This window comes from Gopherus flavomarginatus, chromosome 2 (genome assembly GCF_025201925.1).
Source record: "Gopherus flavomarginatus isolate rGopFla2 chromosome 2, rGopFla2.mat.asm, whole genome shotgun sequence".
In the NCBI taxonomy this organism is placed as follows: Eukaryota; Metazoa; Chordata; order Testudines; family Testudinidae; genus Gopherus; species Gopherus flavomarginatus.
In genome coordinates, this window is record NC_066618.1 from 34217926 (window position 1) to 34240414 (window position 22489).

The following is a 22489-nucleotide window of genomic DNA, read 5'->3' on the forward strand; positions in this document are numbered from 1 at the left end:
CTCCCGAGGGCAGTTGTAAGTGGGTTTCCCCCATCTGCTCCGAAGGAGCTCCAGTTCCACCTGCGTAGCAAACAGCCAGGTAAACCTTACTGGGTTACCGTGTGCACTGAAGGTGTTTGGATGGTAGCAAGCACAGGCTGGGATGAATGTGCCGGTTTTCCCCGCCTCACCTCTGTCCGACCCCGACCACAACAGCTACCCTGTCCCCGGACGGGCTGTCAGAACGAGGACCCCAGTGGCCCCGAGGTCCCCCGGTCACTGGAGCCAGGCGCGCAGCGCGGCGGGGCTTCGCTCCCTTGCAAGCAATGGGGGAAAGGGCGGGTTCTCCGAGGATTTTAGGAGCAAAAGCAGAAAAAAATAAGGCGCAAGAGGCTCCCGCTGGGCACGTCTCTCCGCAGCCTGACGCCGCGGAGAATCGCCGAGGAGCCCGGTAGCCTCCCCTCTGCACGGCCCCGGAAGGTGGATAGCGCAATGGGAGGATGTTCGCAGGCTGAGCTCCGCAGCTAGGAAACATGAGACGGCTTCGGGATTCATGTTCCGGGGCCTGGCCGTGCCTGCCGCTTGGTAAATAAAGAGGAGCGGCTGCCGCTGTCGGTGTGGTCATAGCTCGGGCGGTGTGTGTAGCAAACATGTGGCGGGAGTGGGAAGGGGAGTAGGGACCCAGCTGGATTATTCGCGACAGAGCGGACTCCGCGGCCCCGCCCGCACCAGGTATTGTCTCCTCGCCGCCAGGCGGCTGGCGCGGCTCTGCAGCCCGGCTCTGCCCCGCTGCTTAGCTGCCGTGTGTGCAGGACCCCCGCGGGAGGGACCTTCCCCCGGCTGAACCGGCCTCCTGGCTCCTGCCTGGCAAGCACGTCTCCCGGGCTAGCGCCGCAAGCACAGCCAGGCCGAGCTGAGCGCTTCCCGGGCTGCTGGAAAGGGAGAGCCGGTGGTTTCCCGGGTTTCGGTTCTTCGGTGTTGTCAGCCACGTGTCTGTGCGTGTGTGTGTGTTGTCTGCCGGGACTGACAACAGCAGGATAGTTTGCTCTGGAATGTGACCTGCCCTATTGGGGAAGTAAAGCAAAATCCATGTGTGCCGGGGATAGGGCTGTAGCTCGGGATGGACCTAGCTGTGCTGGATACATACACCTGGGAGCTGTGCCTTGGGCACCAGTGGATTATGTTAGCAAGTAATTTTGTGCCGTTAAGCCCCTGGCAAATAGTTTGTGTTTAAAATCCGTGTCAGAAGAGTTGGCTTGTTAGATTCAGATGTGTTTTTTGCTCCCTCGATGTCTGAAAACACCTCGGCTGGATCATGGAAACGCCTTTGCTTTCTGTAGGGGGTTAGGACAGGAAAGCAAATGTGATTGATCGCGCGGCCGGGCAAAATAAGCACGTCGGCAAACAAACCCTTTGGGGGTAGAACAGATGATGGATCCTTTGCCGCGCTTAAAGGGCAGTTATGGATGGTGGGGCAGAGCAGCTCCCAAAGAAGAAGCAAGGAGGAGCTGTGGAAAATCCGAAGCGGTGTAATTGTAATGTGTGTATCTGTGTGCAAACACACACTCGGAGCAGTGTGCACGTCCCAGGCTAGTGGATTCAGACATCTAGTCATATTTCACACGCAGCAGCCAAATAATGTCTGAATGGCATCCTTGCAAATATTGACAGTGGCCGAGTTTTAATTGCTGTGTACAGTAACTTAAACATTTCTCCGCGCAGCAGCTCCGGGAGCAGCTGGCGAGGGCGGGCTGGCTGGGCTGCAGGTTCCCTGGGCTGGTGCAGGGGAGGCAGGAGCGGCAGCGGGAAGGGGGCTGTTCTTTGCAACACAAGAGCGGGTCGCGATGGGCAGGGGGCAGCTTTAAAAACAAACCCCAAGGCACGCAGGACTCTCCCACACATCGCCTCAGGGCAGGGGTCGGCCAGATAGGCTTTGACACCAGACAAGACATCGCCCCTCTCCGAGAACGTGTCGTTCGAGTTCATGGCGCTAAGTGGACCGGTCCGCCTGCCTGGCCCGCGGGCTAATGGATAAGCCTTGGTATTTGCAAGAAGAGGGCGCCCAGCGGCGCTATCTTCCGCAGCTCTTCCAGCCTCTTAATCATAGGCCAGGCTCACCTTAGTGCCAGAGGGGGGATGTAATTAGCCAGAGACTCGGCCACACACCAAAGCTTGTAACCCGTTCCCTTTCCCGCCCTTCTCTGGGCCCTGCCATCTGGGGCGCTGGGACAATGTGTAGAGTGGGGATGCCCAGAGCCATTGAACCGAACTGTAACCGGGGTATAGGATGGAAATCACTTCAAGCCAGGAGGTGCAGCAGCACCCTTGTTCCAGCACCTCTGGTTGCCATGCCCATGCCGCCTTCCCCGGGCCTCGCTGGGCTATGGCTCCAGCTTCCCCTCCACCTGATCTCCTCTGATCCTAAATCCTCGCCCCGCCGGGACGCGGATCTCCCGTGTTTTACCCACACTCACACCGTGAATCGGGAAACACTGGTGTCCCGACAGCGTGAGGCTCCTGCGCTGTGTGTCCGGGCGATCAAAGCGCTCTGTCTCCCGGGCTGCGTATGTGTTTTGAGGATCTTGAGTCCCGTTTACAAGGGCCATTGCCCACCCTCTGGAAGGAAGGCCCCACAGTCCAGCCTTTGTGAGCTCTAGATAGCAGCGCGCACCGCAGAGCCTCCAGGAGATGAGTTTATGGCTCCGGAGCTTAGTTAGTAACGAGCCCTGCGCTGTAGTTCTTCCTCGCGGGTAAGCTCTGTGTAAAAGCGAGCGTTCAGGCTTTACGGTAATGAAAACAATGTGTGTCCTTATTCCCTGGGGGGTGGGGGCGGAGAGGGGAAGCTCCAGGCTGTTGCGACACCCTGGGGAGCCCCGCGGATGATGGAGGCTTTTAGATAACCCTGCGGGGGCGATTTTACAGCAGGAGAAGCGATGATGGGGCAGGAATTCCAATGAGAATCAGGAACACAGAACGCAGTTGTGCCTACACCCGCTCTCACGCACAAAGAGCAGCTGCACAACCTGGGCAACAATTCAGACTGGACATGGAGACCTATAGTGATCCGTGTGCAGCAAAAGCAGCAGCAGACAGCTCCTTCCCTGCCAAGTTCGCCTAGATGTTTTTCGTGTTTAAATAATTACTATGATATGACTGATTTCCTCGAGTAACCCGATGCTGCTTCTTTCCAGCACAATCCGAGTCATCTGGACATCCAAGCTGCAAGTTTCCCACTTACCAGAGTCTGCTGCAACTGAAGAACCAGGCAAACTGCAGCCGACCACCAGCCCCCACACCATGAACACCGTAGTCTTTAACAAATTCAACAGCCAAGTGCTTTTTGAGGAAAACGCCAAAGAAAGGGAAAATAACAGCCGGCCTTACCTGGGGGTCATTGACAGCCCACACCACCCCGAAGTGCACATTCCCGACAGCCCTTCAATTAAAGACAACCTCAGTCTTCGGAACAGGCGGACAGGGTATGGCCCTCATTCTGATCACTGTCATTTGTGTTACTCTTGCAGCGCTACATAACAACACAACCTAGCGGTGTCAAACGAGTGTTTGACTGGTTATTGTGAATATGTTTTTTAAACCTTAATCTCTTGAGATTCCAGTTCCACAGCTATGGATAGTGCAAATTCCGGTAGTAGATAATGCAGTGTCAATCTTATTTTACTGGAATGTGTGAACTAGTGTACAGTACTTCTGGTTTTGGATGACTGATCTCCTACTTTTTAAAAATACAAATACAAAAAGGGGTAAAATACGTCTTTATCCTGTTTGTTTGTTTGTTTTCAAATATTAACTCTGCAATAACAGACCAGCAAGAAGGAAAGCCTCTCTATAAACGATCCTTTCTCATGGCATTGTATTAAATCAGCCAAATAGGGCAAGCTATAAAACACAAGCTCTAGGAAGTGACATCTTGAGATCTTTTTAGCAAATGGAGCTTAAGAAAGTCTAACAGTGTAAATCAAACTGTCTACAAATTTGTTTTTGTTTTAAATTTACTGGCTGAGCTCAAGAAAATAAACTTTATTTTTTGTTACAATGTTTGCAAGAGGATTTAAAAATAATTATTCTTTCATTAAAGCTCGTCAAAGACCGGGAATATTGGTATTAGACACAGAGTTGTGCTAAAAATCCACCTGACGATAAAACATCGGATGTTTAATGTTTGTTCTGGAACAGGTGAAAAGGGAGATGGTGTAGGAGGAGGGAGAGTAATAAATTTCGTTAGTTTAAAAGGCTAATAAAATATACTTTGTAGTGTTGATGTGATTAATCTTTGGTTAAATTTACAAACTAAGGATTAAGGCATTAAAAGAGATAAGGAAAATGAAAAATGCTGAAGAGCTATTTTTATTGCTGAATTTCCACCTTAAAGATTGCATAAGCTCATACTTCTAACTGCATTGCTGGTTGGTAGGGCAGAGATTATGTTTCATCAAAATGTTATTACCAGCCGATTCAGACATAGATTTTAAATAAAGTGTTTTAAAAGGGCAGGAAACAGGCGAGAGAATCCGGAAAATATGGGAGGTAGCTGGCGAAGCCAGACAGCGACACCTTCCGACAAAGTCTGGAACTACAACACCAAAATCACATTTCTTCCTGTTCCCTGTAGCAGCCGCTAACGACGTAGCAGGCATTTCATTGGGAATGTATCCTGGGAATATATTTTTAATCGGACTGAATGTTTGTTCTTCTGAATTTGGTTTATTGTTTCCTCTATTTATTTCCTTAAGCATTTTTTAATCTTTTAAACTAGCGTTTCACTTTTTCCTGTTTTAGTTTGTTTTCAAATCCGAGATGCTGATTTTTGCCTGCAAATTTGGGAAATGACACGTGTGTTTTCAAGAGAATGATTGTCTGATCTCTTGATTTAACAAGGGTTTGTGCACCAATGAACCAGGACCTGCTTAACATCTTAAAGTTGTAGCATGAATGGATTGTCTGTCACTGGCACATTAACTCGGTGAGATTAGCCAGGTTTGTAAGTGTACATTCCCAGCGTGCTGTGCAGAAGAACGCATTTCTGGTGGCGATACAACGGATGTCAGCCAGGCAGGGATGGGGTGCTGCAATGTTTTCAAACGCTAAATGTGCTCAAGACAGGCTTCTTTAGATCTTGCAAACCTGCGGAAAAGGCCGATTACAAACCTACCAAAAATATTATTTGCAGATGCCGAAAACCATACACCTCCTGATAACAGCCGCTAATGTGCCAAACACTTTGTGGAAATTCACGTTACTCAGCAATCTAATACTTCAGCTCGGCTATATGTAACCCTTTGCCACCCCCGTTCTTTTGTGTGCTAGGAGGACATTGGGTTTTTATGGCAGGCACTAAATATTTGTGTATTGCAATCTCTGTTTTGTCTGTTTTACATTCCTCCCTCCCCTCTTCGCTGTCCCAAGGTCAGCCTTCTACTTGTGCGTCTCACTGAAACGTTTCTTACAGTTTTCCTACTTCGTCGTGGAAATCTGAGGAGTTTGTTTCTTCGGACAAAGTGGAGAAACATGCAAACTGCAATATGCAGAGCACAGGAGTGGGTGTATGGAATGCAAGTTCTATTTTCTTGTAGGCAGTTGGCCCCATGTCTTAATGCACAGACACGGAGGTTGCTGAATACATCACTTTTTAGGTGACAATCATATAAGTATTGTTACGTAGTGTTTTGTCATCATTCTTTGGGATTAATTTCACTCATGTTAGAAAACCATGATGAAGTGGATGGGAGTGCTTTGCTTGTTTGTTTTGCAGGAATGTGCTGTAGGACCTTTGCTGCAAATATATGGCTTGCATGTGCAGTGGGGTGCATGTCCCTACGTGTTACACCCACACAAAGCATACATAACACACACAAAGAAGACATCGCTCGGGGGTGGGTTTATAGATGTTGTAGCTGCCCCGGCCCCTGTCGCTGGTTGTAGTGCATAGTGCGGTGTGTGTACACACACGTGTCCAGCGCTACAGATCAGTGGTGCGGTGTGATACGCACGTGTGCACACACACCGTGTCCTCCGCTCTCGGGCAGCGAGCTCCGGCTCCGGGGCCCCTGCGCGGCAGCGATCGCTGGGAGGGCGGCTGGCAGAGGACCCCCTCGAGTTACTAACCGGCTGGGCCGCTCTCTCCCTGTGCAGGGCCCGGCAGAGCAGCGGGAAGGTGCGGCACAAGAGGCAGGCGCTGCAGGACATGGCCCGGCCGCTCAAGCAGTGGCTGTACAAGCACCGGGACAACCCCTACCCCACCAAGACCGAGAAGATCCTGCTGGCCCTCGGCTCCCAGATGACCCTGGTGCAGGTAACCCCGCGCACTGGCAGGGAAAGCAGCCAGAATCAGGCACCGGCGGTGTCCATCCACTGGCTCTGCACAGCCGCCGGGCGCCAGCCTCCCTCGTGTGACACTCTCCGTGGGGTGAAAATGTAGGGCCACGTATCCCCCTCACACCCCCCAGGTGCTGACAGGGAGCTGGAGGCCTGACACCGGTTGGGTGTGAAATATTTAATACACAGGAAGCAATACATGCGGGCACCCACAAACCTACATTGGAAGCCTGTTAAGGAGGCTGACCAAACACTCTAGTGTGGGTGCGGTTTATACTGGCCTATTTGAAAATGCGAAGTGATCACCTAATTAAAGACTCCGTTGTAAGGTGTGCACACGCGGTACACGCACGTGTCACCTCAGCTTGCATTTCTTGAATTCTGTGCACTGAACAAACGGTCACATACTCATAACACCTTGTTAGATAGAATTTCCATAGTATGGAGTGTCTCTCTCCAATGCTGTGGGAATATATATAATAAGAAAACCCCCTCCGCACTATGCAAGTAATTGGCTACCCCCTCTGTAACACCAGTGCTCACCTTAGTGACTGAGACAGGTGTCTCTTGCAAAGTCCGTAGCTCAGCCCACTCACACCTTGAAAGGTCTAGCTGGGGGCAGGAGAGGTCTCAGGAACAAAGAATGAGGCAAGGACTCCCGGCACTTGTTTAACTCATTCAGAACCAAACCATAAATACTTCCTCTCAAAGAGGACTATTTCTCTACCACGTTTGAACTTTCTAACTTCATTCATGCTGATGGTAGAACTCTTAAAACACAAGTTGCAAGAGATTCCTTTTTTTGTGAGAAAGGGGTATATTTGTTAATCATCTCATTCATAAAAGCAATTTCGCTTAGTCTTTAAAAATCCTCTTAAGGCAACCACTAAGCATGGAAGATTTTTAGCACAAAAATCAAATGTTTCAGAAAGTGATGACTAGCTGTTCATTTCCCATATGAAAATGGGATAGAATGGAAAAAGCTATCCACTACTACTATTACACCCATTACACACAAAGGGTACCTGCAGCTAATGATTCTGACTTTCCCATTTTCACAAGACTGTATATACAAATGATCTTTATAAGATCTAGCAAGATGTGGGAGCCTATCTGATTTTACTTACCTGGGCAAAACTCCCATTGAAATTCATGACGGTTGTGTCAAGAGAAAGGAGTATAGGATTGACTCCCAAGGATTTGTAAATCTTCCTTTTATTTTCATTTTTCATCTGGCACCATCTGTTAAATGATGGAGTTACATGGTATCAGCTGTGGGGTGGTGCTATCTCAGGCTCTGATCCTGCAAAGACTTACACATTCTGAATGATTTTCTCGACTCATCATGGTGCATAAAGATAAGCATGTGTGCATGTCTCTGCAGGGTCAAGGCCTCAGTACTCCACTGTGTGCATTAGGTGCCACTTAGCAGATTACATTGTGTAGCAAAATATCATAAAATATTAGAAAAGTAGGAAGGAGATAGGAATCCAATATTAGTTTGCATGTTCCCTCAAAGAAGACTGTACTATGAACTATGATTGGAAGACAGTACCTCTTTTGTATGTGCGTGGAATGCATGCACTAGTGAATGCAACATAGCTTTGACCAAAATAATATTAACATCCTGGAAAATGCCATAACTGGAAGATATAGTTAAAACAGCATATCTCATTTTTAAAAAACAGGTATGAGAGGATCACTCTGAATTTTTAAATATGATTACATAACTATAACTTACAACAGCTTAATATGACTATTATTGGGCTGCACCTTGTAGAACATTTCTATATTTTTACATGAGACTTAAAATATTTTCAGAATACATGTGTGGAGAAAATATCATTTCACATAGCTGGTATATTAGAAAAATTTCTCTGTTTTTCTTTAGAAATGCCACAAATGAACTGTATAAAGCAAACTGTATTGGATCGATATTGTTTAATATTTACATGATAGTAGCAATCACAAGCCCCAATTGTGATAGAGGCTGTACAAACATGGAGTGAGACCTGGCCCCTATTCCACAGAATTTATATTCTAAGTAGGATGCAGAGTAAAAGAATAATATTGAGCTAAATTAATCCCTGGCCATTGACTTCACCAGAGTTACACTGGGGTTGAATTTGACCTAGGCATTTTATGTGAAAATCACATTTTAAAGAATCATGCAAACCCGTTATTATCTTAATATACAGAAGCACATGATCAAAGAGAAACTCCATCTGTTTTTCCCATAATTCAGGTGCAGTATTCTTTTAATCCAGAAGCACCATAGCATCTATATGAGAGATAAATATATATGTCTGGCATCCACAGTAATTCCTGCACGTGGAAGAATAAAACAACAGTATCCCATATATGCTTTTCAAATGCCAAAAAAGAACAAGACTGTAATCCAGATCAAAATAGTTGAACCTTGAGCATTAAACACACAGAACCAGGTTGTGATCTCAGACACACTGGTGTAAATCTGAAGTCAGTGGAGTTACTTTGAATTGAGAGTGGGATAACAAAGAGCAGATTCCGGGCCATATATTTGTATCTGTTTGAAAATTTTGTTTCTCATTCCAAGAGTTGCACATTCCAGATGTATCAAACAGGGTATTGTATAAGTGCCCTTCTAAACTAGTAATACCAAATGCCAAGACATGTAGTGTTTTTTCCTGACTGCATTCCTTCAAATTTTCTAAGCAGTCTTACATTTCATCTTAGCTTTTTTTCCAGTTCATCAATTCAGTTTCTCGGTGCTTTACAGCATCCTTTGTTATCACCTAGAATATCAGCCTATGTTCATAGTAGTCATGTTCTCACTAGTATTTCAAGCTTATTGTCTGCTGAAGCTGTTTCACCTTCAGTTGCAGACAGACTTAGTTCACACCCTGTATTGACAATCCGATGGGCGGTCAAAAGATACACTGTTGGCGGAAACTCAAGGGTTTTTAAAGTATCTACGGAATTATCCAATTGGTTTTATTGGGTGGTTTGTTTTCCTGAATGATTACCTTGCAACAACCCTGCAGAGATTCCAAGAATGACAGATAATTCCATACATGTAGGTGCATCTGCACTGAAGTCCAGCCCCTCTGTGCTGTGTTCTGGACTCCAGAATATTACAGGTGGAGTTGTGCTGCCAGTGTCTCCCTGCCTGCACCTGTCTGCTCCCACACATAGTGTTTGCAAACATGGAGAAGAAACCTGTAAGAATTTACTACTTAACTTTACAGGATCAGCGTTCATGCCTGCATATATTTCCGCCACAGTTGGCTGGCAGGTGATGCTGAATACAGTAGAGTGACTGTCCCCAGGCTATGCCCAGTCTACATCTCACCCACTCTCTCCAAATATGCAAACCTCCAAAATGCAGAATTCGCACAACAGGGCTTCTACAGGATCATATGAAGCAGAAAAGGGGGTATTATTAAGGTAATATCTTTCTAGCCAGATTTTGGGCCATTTTCGAGTGTCCTGCTATTTTAATTCCCTCCGCTACCTCACAGTTGTTGTTTTTTAAATTAATTTCCATCATTTTACTAATTCTTTGTCTGTTGGTGCTGTGAAATTAAAAGGAGGTTTGTTCTATTTCCTAGTCCCTAGAAACTTAGGAAATAAAGACAGACTTGTATGAAGAGCTAGCGTTTGGTAGGTATTATGAAGTTCCTTTATTTCTAATCACTAATAAAAAACACACTGGGCAAAATTCTGTGCTGATATATACCTAAACAACCCCAGTAAAGTCAATAGGATTGCACTGGGTGTGTTTGGCCTAGCAGTTCAGAACATTATACTTCCAAAATTGCAAAGGCAGAAGTATAGAAAGCAATGTACTTCTAAAAGCCGTCTTACATTTTACCCCACCGATTAGACTCCAGTTTGGAATCCACCAATTTGTTCTGTTAATTTGCCATGAATATGTTATGTTTTCATTTGCACCATTACCACAGCATTTGATTTATTTTATTTTAAATTTTAGTTTAAATATTCTTGTGAAATAAAAAAGAAAAATGACTGCATATTCTTTCCAAAAGGAAATATGAATGGCTTTATTGTTTAATAAGAAGTTATTTGCCATAGCAAGATTAATATACTGGTCATGTGCTGCTGTGGATTTAATAATATTACCGTTTACACAAGCATGTCTGTGACATAATTTATTTTGGGGAAAGGGAACATTTGCCTATTATCCCTCTTCTAAATCCTTTGCTCTTCTTAAGTAGAAAAGCACAATAAATTAGAATAATTTTTTCAGAGGTAAAGCCAAAGGGTCAGTATTTCTTGGTGCCAGTGTAAATAGTTTTGACCATTCTGGGGAATTTCTACAAGGCTGAGAAACATATTTATGGTAATTCCACCTGTTTTTTCTTGTTTATACATGAGGCTCTTGTTTTAATACTATGACTATGATTATTATTATTATGCATAATTAGGGAGACAGTAGTATCAATACTTAGTCATTGGTTGAATTCTAATACAAATTTCTTCTCACCGTGTCTTGTAAGCAAATTTTTTTTTTGTTTGCTAAGATTTTTCGTTTACACAGCGTAATATAATTCATGACCATCTTAATAGGTGCTTGAGTGTAGTTAGTTTAGGGTACTTCCTTTTATAATAAATACTAAAAAACAGTGGTAATGATATTTGCAGACAGATTAATAGATTATAAGGTCAGAAGGAACCACTCTGATTATCTAGTTTGACCTCCTGTATAACACAGGCCATAGGATAACAGACTTGTTGGGACACATGACATGCAACATTTGAATGAATACATATGGATATACGATGAATTCCTGCCCCAGTTAAAGTTAGTGTCAAAACTCTCTTTGACTTTAACAGGGCCAGGATTTCACCCACTGTATTTTAGGAACTGTTAGGTGGATAGGCCTAACCTTCATTCAGCATTAGTGAGCATTCTTGTATTTCCATTCAGAATCTGTGTGTATAGTCATCTGAGGGGGAGTCAATAGCTGGGGTGTATTTCTGAAGCAGGATCTGTAATACTATACATTTGGGAAAAGACTCTTTTATAAATGCTGAGTTAAGATTATTTCTTAACAGTTGTATATTATTATTTAATCCTCTCATACCGGAAGGCTTAAAATATGAATATACAGTTCATATTAATATGAAAAATGTTTGAAGTTGGCATGGAAAGAATGTATCCACAGTGTTTGCTGTCAGGTTTTCAATAAATGGATAGTGTAAATCACTTTAGTTAAATCTAATTGCTTTCATGCAAGAGTCACACCATTGTTGTACGTGGCAATCTGATAGCACCATGGTGATCTGTGTAGGCTTGGCTTGACAACAATATGTTTCTCATGGGATGCTGAGAAAATGGTCAGTTTTCTTAAGCATTGCACAAACTGTTAAAATATTCAGCTGGACCCCAAATCAATCAGTCTCTATTATTGAACATATGAATCTAGAATTATACTAAATCCTGTGGAAGTCAGGTGACCAAAGTTTTATCTGAACAGTCTGGAATCAGTTTAATTGCATTAGAAGGTGGATGGATTCCAGTATATCCCTTCTGGTTTACTATAATGATTGCTGTGTCAATATGATGAATGTAAACAAGCAGCCTTGGAGCAGAACAAAGATTACTTAGTCTTCTCTGCCAGTTCCAGCTACAGTTTTGGTCTCCTAACTCCTAACAGCAAATGACAGGGCTTGTAAAGCAATGAATGTGGCTTTAGAATGCTGATCCAGAGCTCAGGGTGCTTGCTGTGGAGCCCTGTTTCATATAAAATAGGATTTAAGTAAAATCAAAGTGACAGGCTTAACAAGTCTCTACTAAGTTCTAGATAGAAAGCTGAACCAAAATTTTACTTGTAATTAAGCAGGTAGTGTTTATTTTCCTCATAATCACCCTTAAATGGATTAGTGATCAAAATAATTAGCTAGCTACTTGTATGATGTTTATATACTTTCCCGCAAGAGCTGGATTACAAACTAGGCCAAATCCATCTTTGCGATCCACACTGCAGCTTTCTGATAATAGGCTGCTATCTGGTGTGTTGCCTGATCTGTTGATTAGTTATTGCAGTGGTCCCCAACCTTTTTTGTCTGGCGGGTGCCGGATGACGAGCCACCGAGGACCATGGCCGGTGGATGAGCATCCCCTGAAATACCACCGAGAAGCGGCAACATCAATAGGCATCACCGGTGAAATGCCGCCAACAAGCAGTGTCATCCAGAGGTGTTGCCGCCAAAAATCAACGGCATTTTGGCGGCAGTGCCTCTGGATGATGCTGCTTCTTGGCAGCATTTTGGTGGATGCTCGTCCACCGGACAGTACGTGGGCACACATAGATGCCCCGGCGGGCGCCAGGGCACCCATGGGCACTGCATTGGGGACCACTGAGTTATTGGGTGGTTAGATGTCTGGGTGGTTAAACACTGGAATAAATTGCCTAGGGAAATAAATTGCCTATCTCTGGAAATATTTAAGAGCAGGTTAGACAAATGTCTATCAGGGATGGTCTAGGCAGTATTTGGTTTTGCCATGAGGGCAGGGGACTGGACTCGATGATCTCTTGAGGTCCCTTCCAGTCCTAGAATCTATGAATCTATAATTGACTAGTTATTGATTTAGAATCTCCAATGAACACTCTGAAATTTGGTAGGTTCTTGTCCCAAGATCAGGCACAGTATTACCAGAATTGCTGCTTTGGAAGCCCCCTGGGTCATGGCAGTGACAACAACATTCCCAGTCAGGGAAGACTTTCTGTAACTGTAAAAGTTTTATTATTAAAATAATTAGTCCAATAAGTAAACCAATCCCAACAAGTAAAGTGATGTAATATAGTATTGTCAAGGTGGCTGTCGCCATCACAGGAATATACTTGGGGAAAGCTTCTAGACGTTGAGACAGATTTTAGTCTGACTCTGGCATGCCGATGAAGAACTCCAAAGGCTGTACCTGAGACCAGATGTTTTATAGCCCTTGATGGTATTCATGCATATGTATACATAGCTCTTCCCTCCTTTACCATATCTTAACTTATTCCCCCTCATAATATTGGGGTGCCCTTATTCTATAGGTGAATATATTAATGAAGCAATGCTTATTAACATATACATCAATTGGATTACTATGGTTATCTGCATCTGAACATCTGATAATGTTCCCTCCAAAAATACTCTTATCTGATACAAACTGCCTTCTTGTGGTCACTTACCTGCAGTTTGAAACACTTGTGACTATTACAAAACAATAATCAAAGTCTTATGCCACCTTGTGATTTAAGGTCATTGTTAGTTTACTTTCTTACGCTAACTTATTGAGTAACTACTCCTATCACACTGTAAGACCTTACGCTAACTGCTTGAGCTCCTGTTATAGGTCTAGGCCTGTAGGTCTCTTGCATTTCTGCTATCCATTCCTTATCCCTTTATCTTATGATTGCTGATACAATTACTACATGGCTACAGGTGATTGAACATGAAATAGCTGGCTTTGCAGGGTAATAGGCCCTGCTATAGTGCTGAAATCAGTGTGAATCACCTATTCTACTGCTTTCTGTGTTAGGACTCTCACAGCACAAAAATAGGGGAGGGCTTTGTAGACAATCGAGAGATCCCTCACATTCTGCTTTTCAAGTAACGATGCTTTGCATCCTTTCTGAAGAGAGCCAATGAAAATACAATTAACCCTGGCAGAAGTAAGCTGCACTCTAAAGTCCTTCTACATGATCAGTTTCTATTTCCACATTTCTAGAACATAGGCAGCTTGACTCTCTTTACTTACGCTGACATCAATCGAGTTTCTCCAGTTTTACACTCATTTAAGTGAAAGTGAAATCAAAGTCAGCATTTGCCCAAATACTGCAACCGTTACTATTCAAAGTCACTGTAAACACATGGGATCATGTCTGGAATGTTTGCACAACATAGATGACTTGTCAGAGTCTATAGCATGTGTAACATGCTTTTTCATTTCATTAACACACAAGGTACTACACAATATTGCAACCCTCTCTTTTTTAGCCTCACTTCTTGGAGCCAGTGTATATCAAAATGTGTTAAATAATTTTTGTCCATTTTGTCATATCTTACTCTTTGAAAAAAATTGTTTTGGATAATTATCTATAGATCAATGTCTAGGTTTCTGCAGTGACTGTAAGGGTACGTCTAGACTACCCGCCGTATCAGTGGGTAGCGATCGATTTCTCGGGGATCAATATATCGCGTCTCATCTAGATGCGATATATCGATCCCCGAAAGCGCTCCCGTCGACTCCGGAACTCTACGAGCACGAACGGCGGTAGCGGAGTCGACAGGGGGAGCTGCGGACGTTGATCCCGCGCCATGAGGACGAGAGGTAAATCGATCTAAGATACTTCGACTTCAGCTATGCTATTCACGTAGCTGAAGTAGCGTATCTTAGATCGATCCCCTCCCCAGTGTAGACCAATACTAAATGTGGTATGTTCCCTACACGCTGCTCCCTTTACCTTCTTCTCATCAGTCATAATGTGCCAGCATAGCAAAGGGCAGAATTTAGTTATTTATATCAACATATTGAAACGGGTTTATATTTTACTCTTTTATTATGCACATACTTTATAGTCTAAGAATAGATGTTACAGTGTCAACTAGTAGATGATCTAACATTACTTTAATTAAAAAAATGAATATTATATTCGAAATGCTTATTAAAATGTCAGTATACGATCTTTTCACAAAGATGCTGAAGTTAATATAAAAGGGAAATTATGGAAGAGTTGAATTAAAACTGACTATTATTAGCAATAAGTGCTTGCTAACTCTTCAGAAAGAGTATTTGCCAACTGAAGGCCTGATTCTGCATTCCTGTCTCAGGCAAAATTCTCCATTCTCATTAACTGAGTTTAACACGCACTTGGGCCTTGATGCATGTGAATACATTTCAGTCATTAAATTTTCACAAAGCATACCTGAAACTTGTAAAACAATTAGCAGATTAGATTTGTAATTTTTTTTTGAGGAAAACCATTGCATTTGTTTTTATGTAGGTATCAAACTGGTTTGCCAATGCAAGACGTCGCCTAAAGAATACAGTCCGGCAACCAGATCTCAGCTGGGCTTTACGAATAAAGTTGTACAACAAATATGTTCAAGGAAATGCTGAAAGACTTAGTGTAAGCAGTGATGATTCGTGTTCTGAAGGTTTGTTGATTTTTTTATGTTAACTTTGTTCCATATTTCTATATGAAACTACAAAATATCAGACTGTTCAGAAAGGATTCTGATCTTTCACAAAAAGCTTTCAGTGCCATAGGCTTTATTTTTCATGAGCTGTACGCCAAATTCTGTTTGCAGTTATACACATGTAACTCCACTATAGTTAATAGGATTACATAGTTTAACTTGGGGAGAGAATCTAGCCATACATTAGGTTTGTTTGTCCTTGCTGTATGTTATTGTTAGACAAAATAATGCTTAGTTCTTTGTATATTAAATAACAGCCCTACTCCTTTAGGTCCTAGTACAGCAAAACACTTTAAAATGTGCATAGCTTTAAGGACTTGGTTAGTCTAATTGAAATCAAAGGGCCTTAATGTTCCTATGTTTATGTGATATATGCCGGTAGGGCCAAATCATGGTCACTTTATTAACAAAAGTTGTCTGATTAACTTCAGTTGAACTTCTCACATAGTAAGGTGAGCAGGATTTGGTTTGTAGTGCGATCATAGCAGGAAAAGCAGTCTTTGGAAAATTCCTTCACATTTCCTCTCCTCAGCAAAATGAAAGTTCAGAGCTGTAAAAAAGTTTTATATGGCACTCTACTTATGTTTCCTGAATGTTGATAGTAATCATACATTTCAATAATTTTGACACATGATATATGTATTTATCCACTGTAGTCATATTAGAAATGAGCCAATGCCACAAAACATTTATGGAAATATTTGTTTGCCTTTAAATGAATTTGTTTCATCTGCACATGTGTTTCTTTTGTGTCCACTTTCCATAAAAGTTTAGTTTCAGGAATATTGTTTAAAGAGCAAATTTTAAGGAAATATTTCAGAGTGTTCATGGGAAATGAATTTCAAATTCATAATTCTTAGCAAACACAATGTTAAGAATTAAGCTAGTCAAATCACGGTATTGAACGATACCATGCGATTTAGTTGACTGTTCAGATTTCAAATATCAAATGCATGGAGTGCATTGTTCATCTAAAAGTTACGTACAAGCATTATTTATAAAATTGTTTAGAAAATAATTTAGAATAGCTAAAACATTTGAGAAGATCATGATCTGCTCCTGGACAATTTTGAACAGAAAAAAGTGAAATTAATTGAGAAATAGTTATGTTATTTGCCTAGCTTTAATCACGTTATATGTATTTAAAGATGTACAGATAAGGATGATCTATAATATTATATAAACCATTACATATCTTTCTTCTTCAGATGGGGAAAATCCTCCAAGAAACCATATCAATGAAGGGGGATATAACAAACCAGTTCACCACACTGTGATTAAAACTGAAAATTCGGTGATAAAAACAGGAGTGAGACCAGAGACAAGTGCCAATGAGGATTATGTGTCACCTCCCAAATACAAAAGCAGCTTATTGAATCGTTACCTAAATGACTCACTGAGACATGTCATGGCTACTAATGCAGCCATGATGGAAAAAACGAGACAAAGGAATCATTCTGGTTCATTTAGTTCCAACGAATTTGAGGAGGAATTGGTGTCCCCATCATCATCAGAGACTGAAGGCAATTTTGTCTACCGGACAGGTAAGGAATTCTTCATGTACCATTTTGAAACAGTTGGCTCTGTTTGTTAATGTCACCTGAAAATGAATATAGGTGTCCATTCTGCCCTTCATATGAATGGATAACTCCCATTAGCGATACACGTGCAATCACGTAGTTATAAGCTATTATTGTCATCATCAGAACATCCCAGAACATCCTCCCTTGATACATCCCAGAACATCATTCCATAAGCAAGGCACGAAAAGTAATTCTTCCACTCTACTCTGCACTGATAAGGCCTCAGTCTGGTTCTGGGTGCCACATTTCAGGAAAGAGGTGGACAAATTGGAGAAAGTCCAGAGGAGAGCAACAAAAATGATTAAAGAAGGTCTAGAAAACATGACCTATGAGGAAAGATTGAAAAAAAATGGATTTGTTTAAATCTGGAGAAGAGAAGACTGAATTGGGGGCAGGCATGATAACAGCTTTCAAGTACATAAAAGGTTGTTACAAGAAGCAGAATGAAAAATTATTCACCTTAACTCTGAGGACAGTACAAGAAGCAATGAGCTTAATCTGCAGCAAGGGAGGATTAGGTTGGACATTAGGAAAAACTTTCTGTCAGGATGGTTAAGCGCTGGAAGAAATTGCCTAGGGAGGTTGTGGAATCTCCATCATAGGTGGTTTGTAAAAACAGGTTAGACAAACCACTGTCAGGAATGGTCTAGCTATTACTTAGTCCTGTCCTGAGTGCAGGGGAATGGACTAGATGACCTATTGAAGTTCTTTTCAGTCCTACACTTCTGTGATGATTGTCCACGAAATTAAGCTACCCTAGTATAAATACTATATTTTACAGTAGATATCAGGGAAACATTTTAAAAATGGATATTACAGAGCTGTTGCCCCAGAGGCTGAGGTAGACATCTGTTGGGGCTGAAGATGGGGGAGGATGGCAAAGAACTCTTGAGACACTCCTTAATCTTTCCCCCCTCAGGGTAGGCATAAAAAGATACATGTAGCCAACATTTTCAGAAGTGAGTGCCCCAGTTTGTGGGAGCCCAGAAGGAAAGTGCTGAGGTGTTTAGGGTGCTCAGCCATCCTCTCTCTCTCTTTCTCTCTCTCCATTAGGAGTCACATGAACATTACTACAGTGCTAGGGTACAAGTACCACCCTGGCCTCATCAGGATCTAAATACACCTAGGCATCCTTGGAGGGGGGAGCAGATGGAGTAGGGAAACATTGTGAGTTACCTGCTCCCCAAGCAGCATGTGGATACCTTCCTTCTTGTTTGTACATCAGGCTCAACCATACACAGGATGAGTCAGCCCCACTGTGCAGCTGGTTATATGACCTCTTGGGGCTTATAATCGTTAATTGCCTCCTACTGCTGCATACATTGGCAAGTGGCTTGGCCCTGTTGTTGCTGCACTACCTAGGCACCACACACTGAGCTCATGCAGTTTTAGGCTTAGCTCTCGGTTTCTTGGTTTAATCTTTTTAACATTTAATTTATTCTTTTAATATTAACACAAAAATGTGTTTGTGTCACCCAATTGGCTGTCTGTCAGGGAATCACCAAATCTGCCTTGACACACCCCTTTAATGGGTGTACATCAGGGCAAGATTTGGACCATCTCTAGACTCTGCCACCCCTCACAGATGGGGGAGAAAAGCTCTGCTTTGGAGCTTACTCCAGTTTTTTTTTGGGATGGGGGAAGAGGGCAGTGGCTCCCACTCTCCCCCGTACCTGAAAAAAGTAGAATTTTGAACCTCAAACTTTTGATCCAACCAGCACCAGCATAGGGCCTTCCCACTGGCTTAGGGTCTTCCCTGATAAAGCTGCCCTACCAGGGACTCGGTACACAGCTTTTTCCCCTTTCAGCAGTGGTCATTTTTCTATGGCTTGGAGGGGCTCTGTGGGAAAGTTCATACGGCTCTAGGCTGTGGATGCCCATCTGGGCTGATTGGGAGGGAAAGACACAGGTCCCTCTTGACTTGTCTGTAGCTCTTTACCTCTAATCCCTTGCCCATATCTCAGGATCTCTGTCCCTGTGAAGAGATCTCCACTGAATATGAGGGGAAGAATACAGTGCTAAGAAGGCAGCAGTCACCCCTTTCATGCAGATCTTAGGGGGATGATGAGTTTAGAGTGTGTCGTAATAGCAAATCTTATGTAGAACAGGAATGGTGAACACATTCAAAAATTAAATTGCTTGATTATTTAACATTATTTTTCAACATACCAAAGAGCATTTGGTTCACATTATGGACTAATCGCCTGCCAAATTTTGTTTTTAAATCAGAAGTTATTGAAAAACAGATACAGCAGCATAGACATGTAAACTTTGGATTTTTTATACTTTTATATTGTAACTTTAAAATGGTCACAATGATTTTTTTAAATGTAATAAATTTGCTACTGGGCTAAGTTTTGCTTGCCAAGTTTCAGCCAAGAGTGAAAAACAGGGTCTTTGATGGAAAGGCTGAGACAGCCGTACTATAACTGTAGCAGTGTTAACAGGCTGGGCTGTAATCTACGAATAGCAGCATATTTCCCTATAAGGTTAATAACCATGGCATATATGGAATTCATTGTAAGTTCTTTTTAAATATCTTTATTAACTTTTTGAATGTTACAGTCTTTGATGAGAACTAAACAACTTTTAGGATATACTTTATTCTACCTACACTTATAAAACAGACAAGCAGAAGTTTGTGGAAAGAAAATTGCCAGGTGTGTGCTAAGTCATGCAATCTCTTTCCCATGTGTACAGAGCCACTCATAAAATAGTAGATGCAGGTAGTCTGTTTTTAAACTATACATTTATAATTCCATTAAAGGGGTTCTGGTGATGTTATGAGATGCAAGAACAGAGCTTGTTATAAGAAAAAAATAATGCGTGTGTTTTCAAGTTATTTCAAGTCCATTTATGAGAACTATTTTAGAAATATTTGAAATTACCAAAATGATTGCTAGACAGTTTGAGTTAAAATAAGAAAGTTTTAGTGTTTCAGAATTTCCCCCCTCCATTGTTCCCAGAATAATCATGTAGCAGACATGTATGTATGTTCTCAATAATAGCTACAATCCATTCTTGTGATAACAGATTAGCCAATTATTATTTTCTGATGTCAGTCATAAGTCTCTGATTGCAGAAAGTGAGAGAATTACTTTTTAAAAAGTGACACTTACTATACATTTATTAACCCATGTCGTTTGTGTCAATAAAATAAATAATTCTTTGGAGACAAGAATTGAATTTCAAACTGTTTGGCATTTTAGTTTATGACAACAATTTATTTGGCATTTAAATAAACTGTAAATGAAAATTGATTCACATTTTAGTTTTGAAAAAATATTAGCAAAGTTGATATATTTATAACGGTAGAAGACATGCCAGAAGAAAATGTTTTGAAGCAAACTATTTGTTGAGCGTTTTCTTAAGAGCAATTTCTTGTAGCTAATCATGAATTTAGAGTTTACTAACTGCAGCTGGTCCATGTTACAAGTCACATTCTGATTTCAGTTATATCAGTATATCTGGGATAACTTCATTAATATACTCTGGTGTAACGGAGATCAGAATGTGGCCCTGTGTATCTTAATGTTTCTCACCAAATTAATCAGATATGAGTTCAGCGTCCAATGACAAAAACAAGAAATTACAATTTAAAATTTATACGGAAAATGGGTTGTACCATTTCCCATTTCAATCATTAATATGCTTATAAAGACTGGACCATATGCTGCCTTAGATCCATGTATGGCATTGGGGAATCCTACCTTGAGATCAAGACGAGAGTGTAACCTATTGTTAAGAGAATGTCTTTGTGTTATACCTCTACATAATTATTGTGAAGTCATGAGAACCAAATGTTAGCATTTTAATACCCACTATAGTCTTCAAGTGAAAACAGAAAGCTGCATAGCTTAAATCTTTTACACATCCTGTATTTGTACTTCCCTCAGCCATTTCACTCCATTCTCACATATCATTGACATTGTTAAATAGGAGAACAGACTGAAATGATATGTACCATTGTCAACCCGTGAAATGATAGAGTAGTGAAAAAAAGAAAAAATATTTACATTCATACATACTCCTTATGTAAGAGCTTCTGCTTAACGGATGCATATATCATCTGCTGTTATATATGTGGTCAATTAAGACAGAAAGTTATCTGTCCAGAGTAGGTCTTAGTGCAGATCTACTATATATAGAATTGATCAGCCTCCTGGCTTTAGTTTGATGTATCTCAAGTTTTCCAGTATGATTTTGTTTAATCTTTAGTTAAAAAAATTTATATTAGGTAACCAATTGTTGCTGGTCCCTTTGGATAAGTTCCACTGTATATTGTTCTGATGCACTCACTGAATATATGAAGAACTGAGAACCTCATTTATTTATTCTTATTTATTATCGTTTATATTGTGGAGGTACCTAGAGGCCAGGTTTCCATTGTGTTAAGCATTGTACAATAATATAACAAAAAAATCTAACAATATTAGTGAGATCTGGATGTGTGTCAAAAACCTAAGTTAATCTTTGCCCAATGGTTTATTAAAATTTTAACATTGTAATTATCTTGATATGTTCTTCAAATGCTCTATCTATTGGTCACCTATTGATACAGAATCTTCTGCACTATTACAGTTAAAGAAAATTAAAAAGACACCCAACTTCCTGGAATGTCACTGTTTTGTGAACTAGGGCTGATAAACAAAGCAAAATTTAAAATTGAAAATAAAAAGGATCAAATGCCAGGATGGAGAGTTTGCAAACTTCTTGAGACGGATGGATTGTCATTAATTTTACTTTATGTGTTACCTAGCACTGTTGGAGAGCCAGAACAAATACAAATAATGAGGAAATTAAGACTTGCAGACTTGGAAAGAAAGGTAGCTTAAAAAAAACTTCAGAGACTGGTTGATTTTGAAGATGTTTGATCTTTATTTTTAGACGTTTGTACTCAGGAGCATGTTTGGTTTCTCGTGTTTTCATTACTGTTGCTTTTTTCTCTCCTTTTTTCCCGCTCTCACTTTTCTCTTTTCCATCTTCTGATTCCTGGGAAGTTTGTGACTGACACAGCCTGATCCTGTGCACTTTGTAAGCACCCTCAACTCCCACTGATTTGCACTGGGAGCTGAAAGTGCTTAGTACTACAATCTTGTGGGAGGCATTCAGCATATTATAAGATCCGACCCATGATCACAGATGTCATTTATGCCTCTGTGTGTGCGTGTGTGTATACCTTACAAAATGGTTCTGTGATTCTGTGTTGTCCTTGCCAACTTTTCCTCTCAATTTAATATTTTCAGAAATGAACATGTACTTTTAAAATGGGCTATACAATCTAAAGCATAACCTGAATACAATGTAACCTGTCTTGAGGGGCCAGCAAAAAATTCTAGTATTAATGATTTCTGCAAGTTTGAACAAAATTATACAGGAATCCTTGGGGATACTTTAAA

General features: G+C 41.6%; 1 protein-coding gene across 2 annotated transcripts in view; it reads left to right on the forward strand.

Annotated features, from left to right (window-relative positions):
- The first annotated feature begins 669 nt into the window (after positions 1-669).
- MKX (mohawk homeobox) overlaps positions 670-22489 on the forward strand; it is a 56857-nt gene continuing 35037 nt past the window's right edge. The window contains exons 1-5 of one of the 2 annotated variants that reach the window (XM_050939159.1): positions 670-711; positions 3171-3458; positions 6130-6289; positions 15312-15465; positions 16716-17051. In XM_050939159.1, the coding sequence (XP_050795116.1) occupies positions 3277-3458; positions 6130-6289; positions 15312-15465; positions 16716-17051 (832 nt within the window). In that variant the 5' untranslated portion in view covers positions 670-711; positions 3171-3276. Of the gene's footprint in view, positions 712-3170; positions 3459-6129; positions 6290-15311; positions 15466-16715; positions 17052-22489 lie in introns of those variants that run through there. The other variant, XM_050939157.1, reaches the window with a different exon arrangement.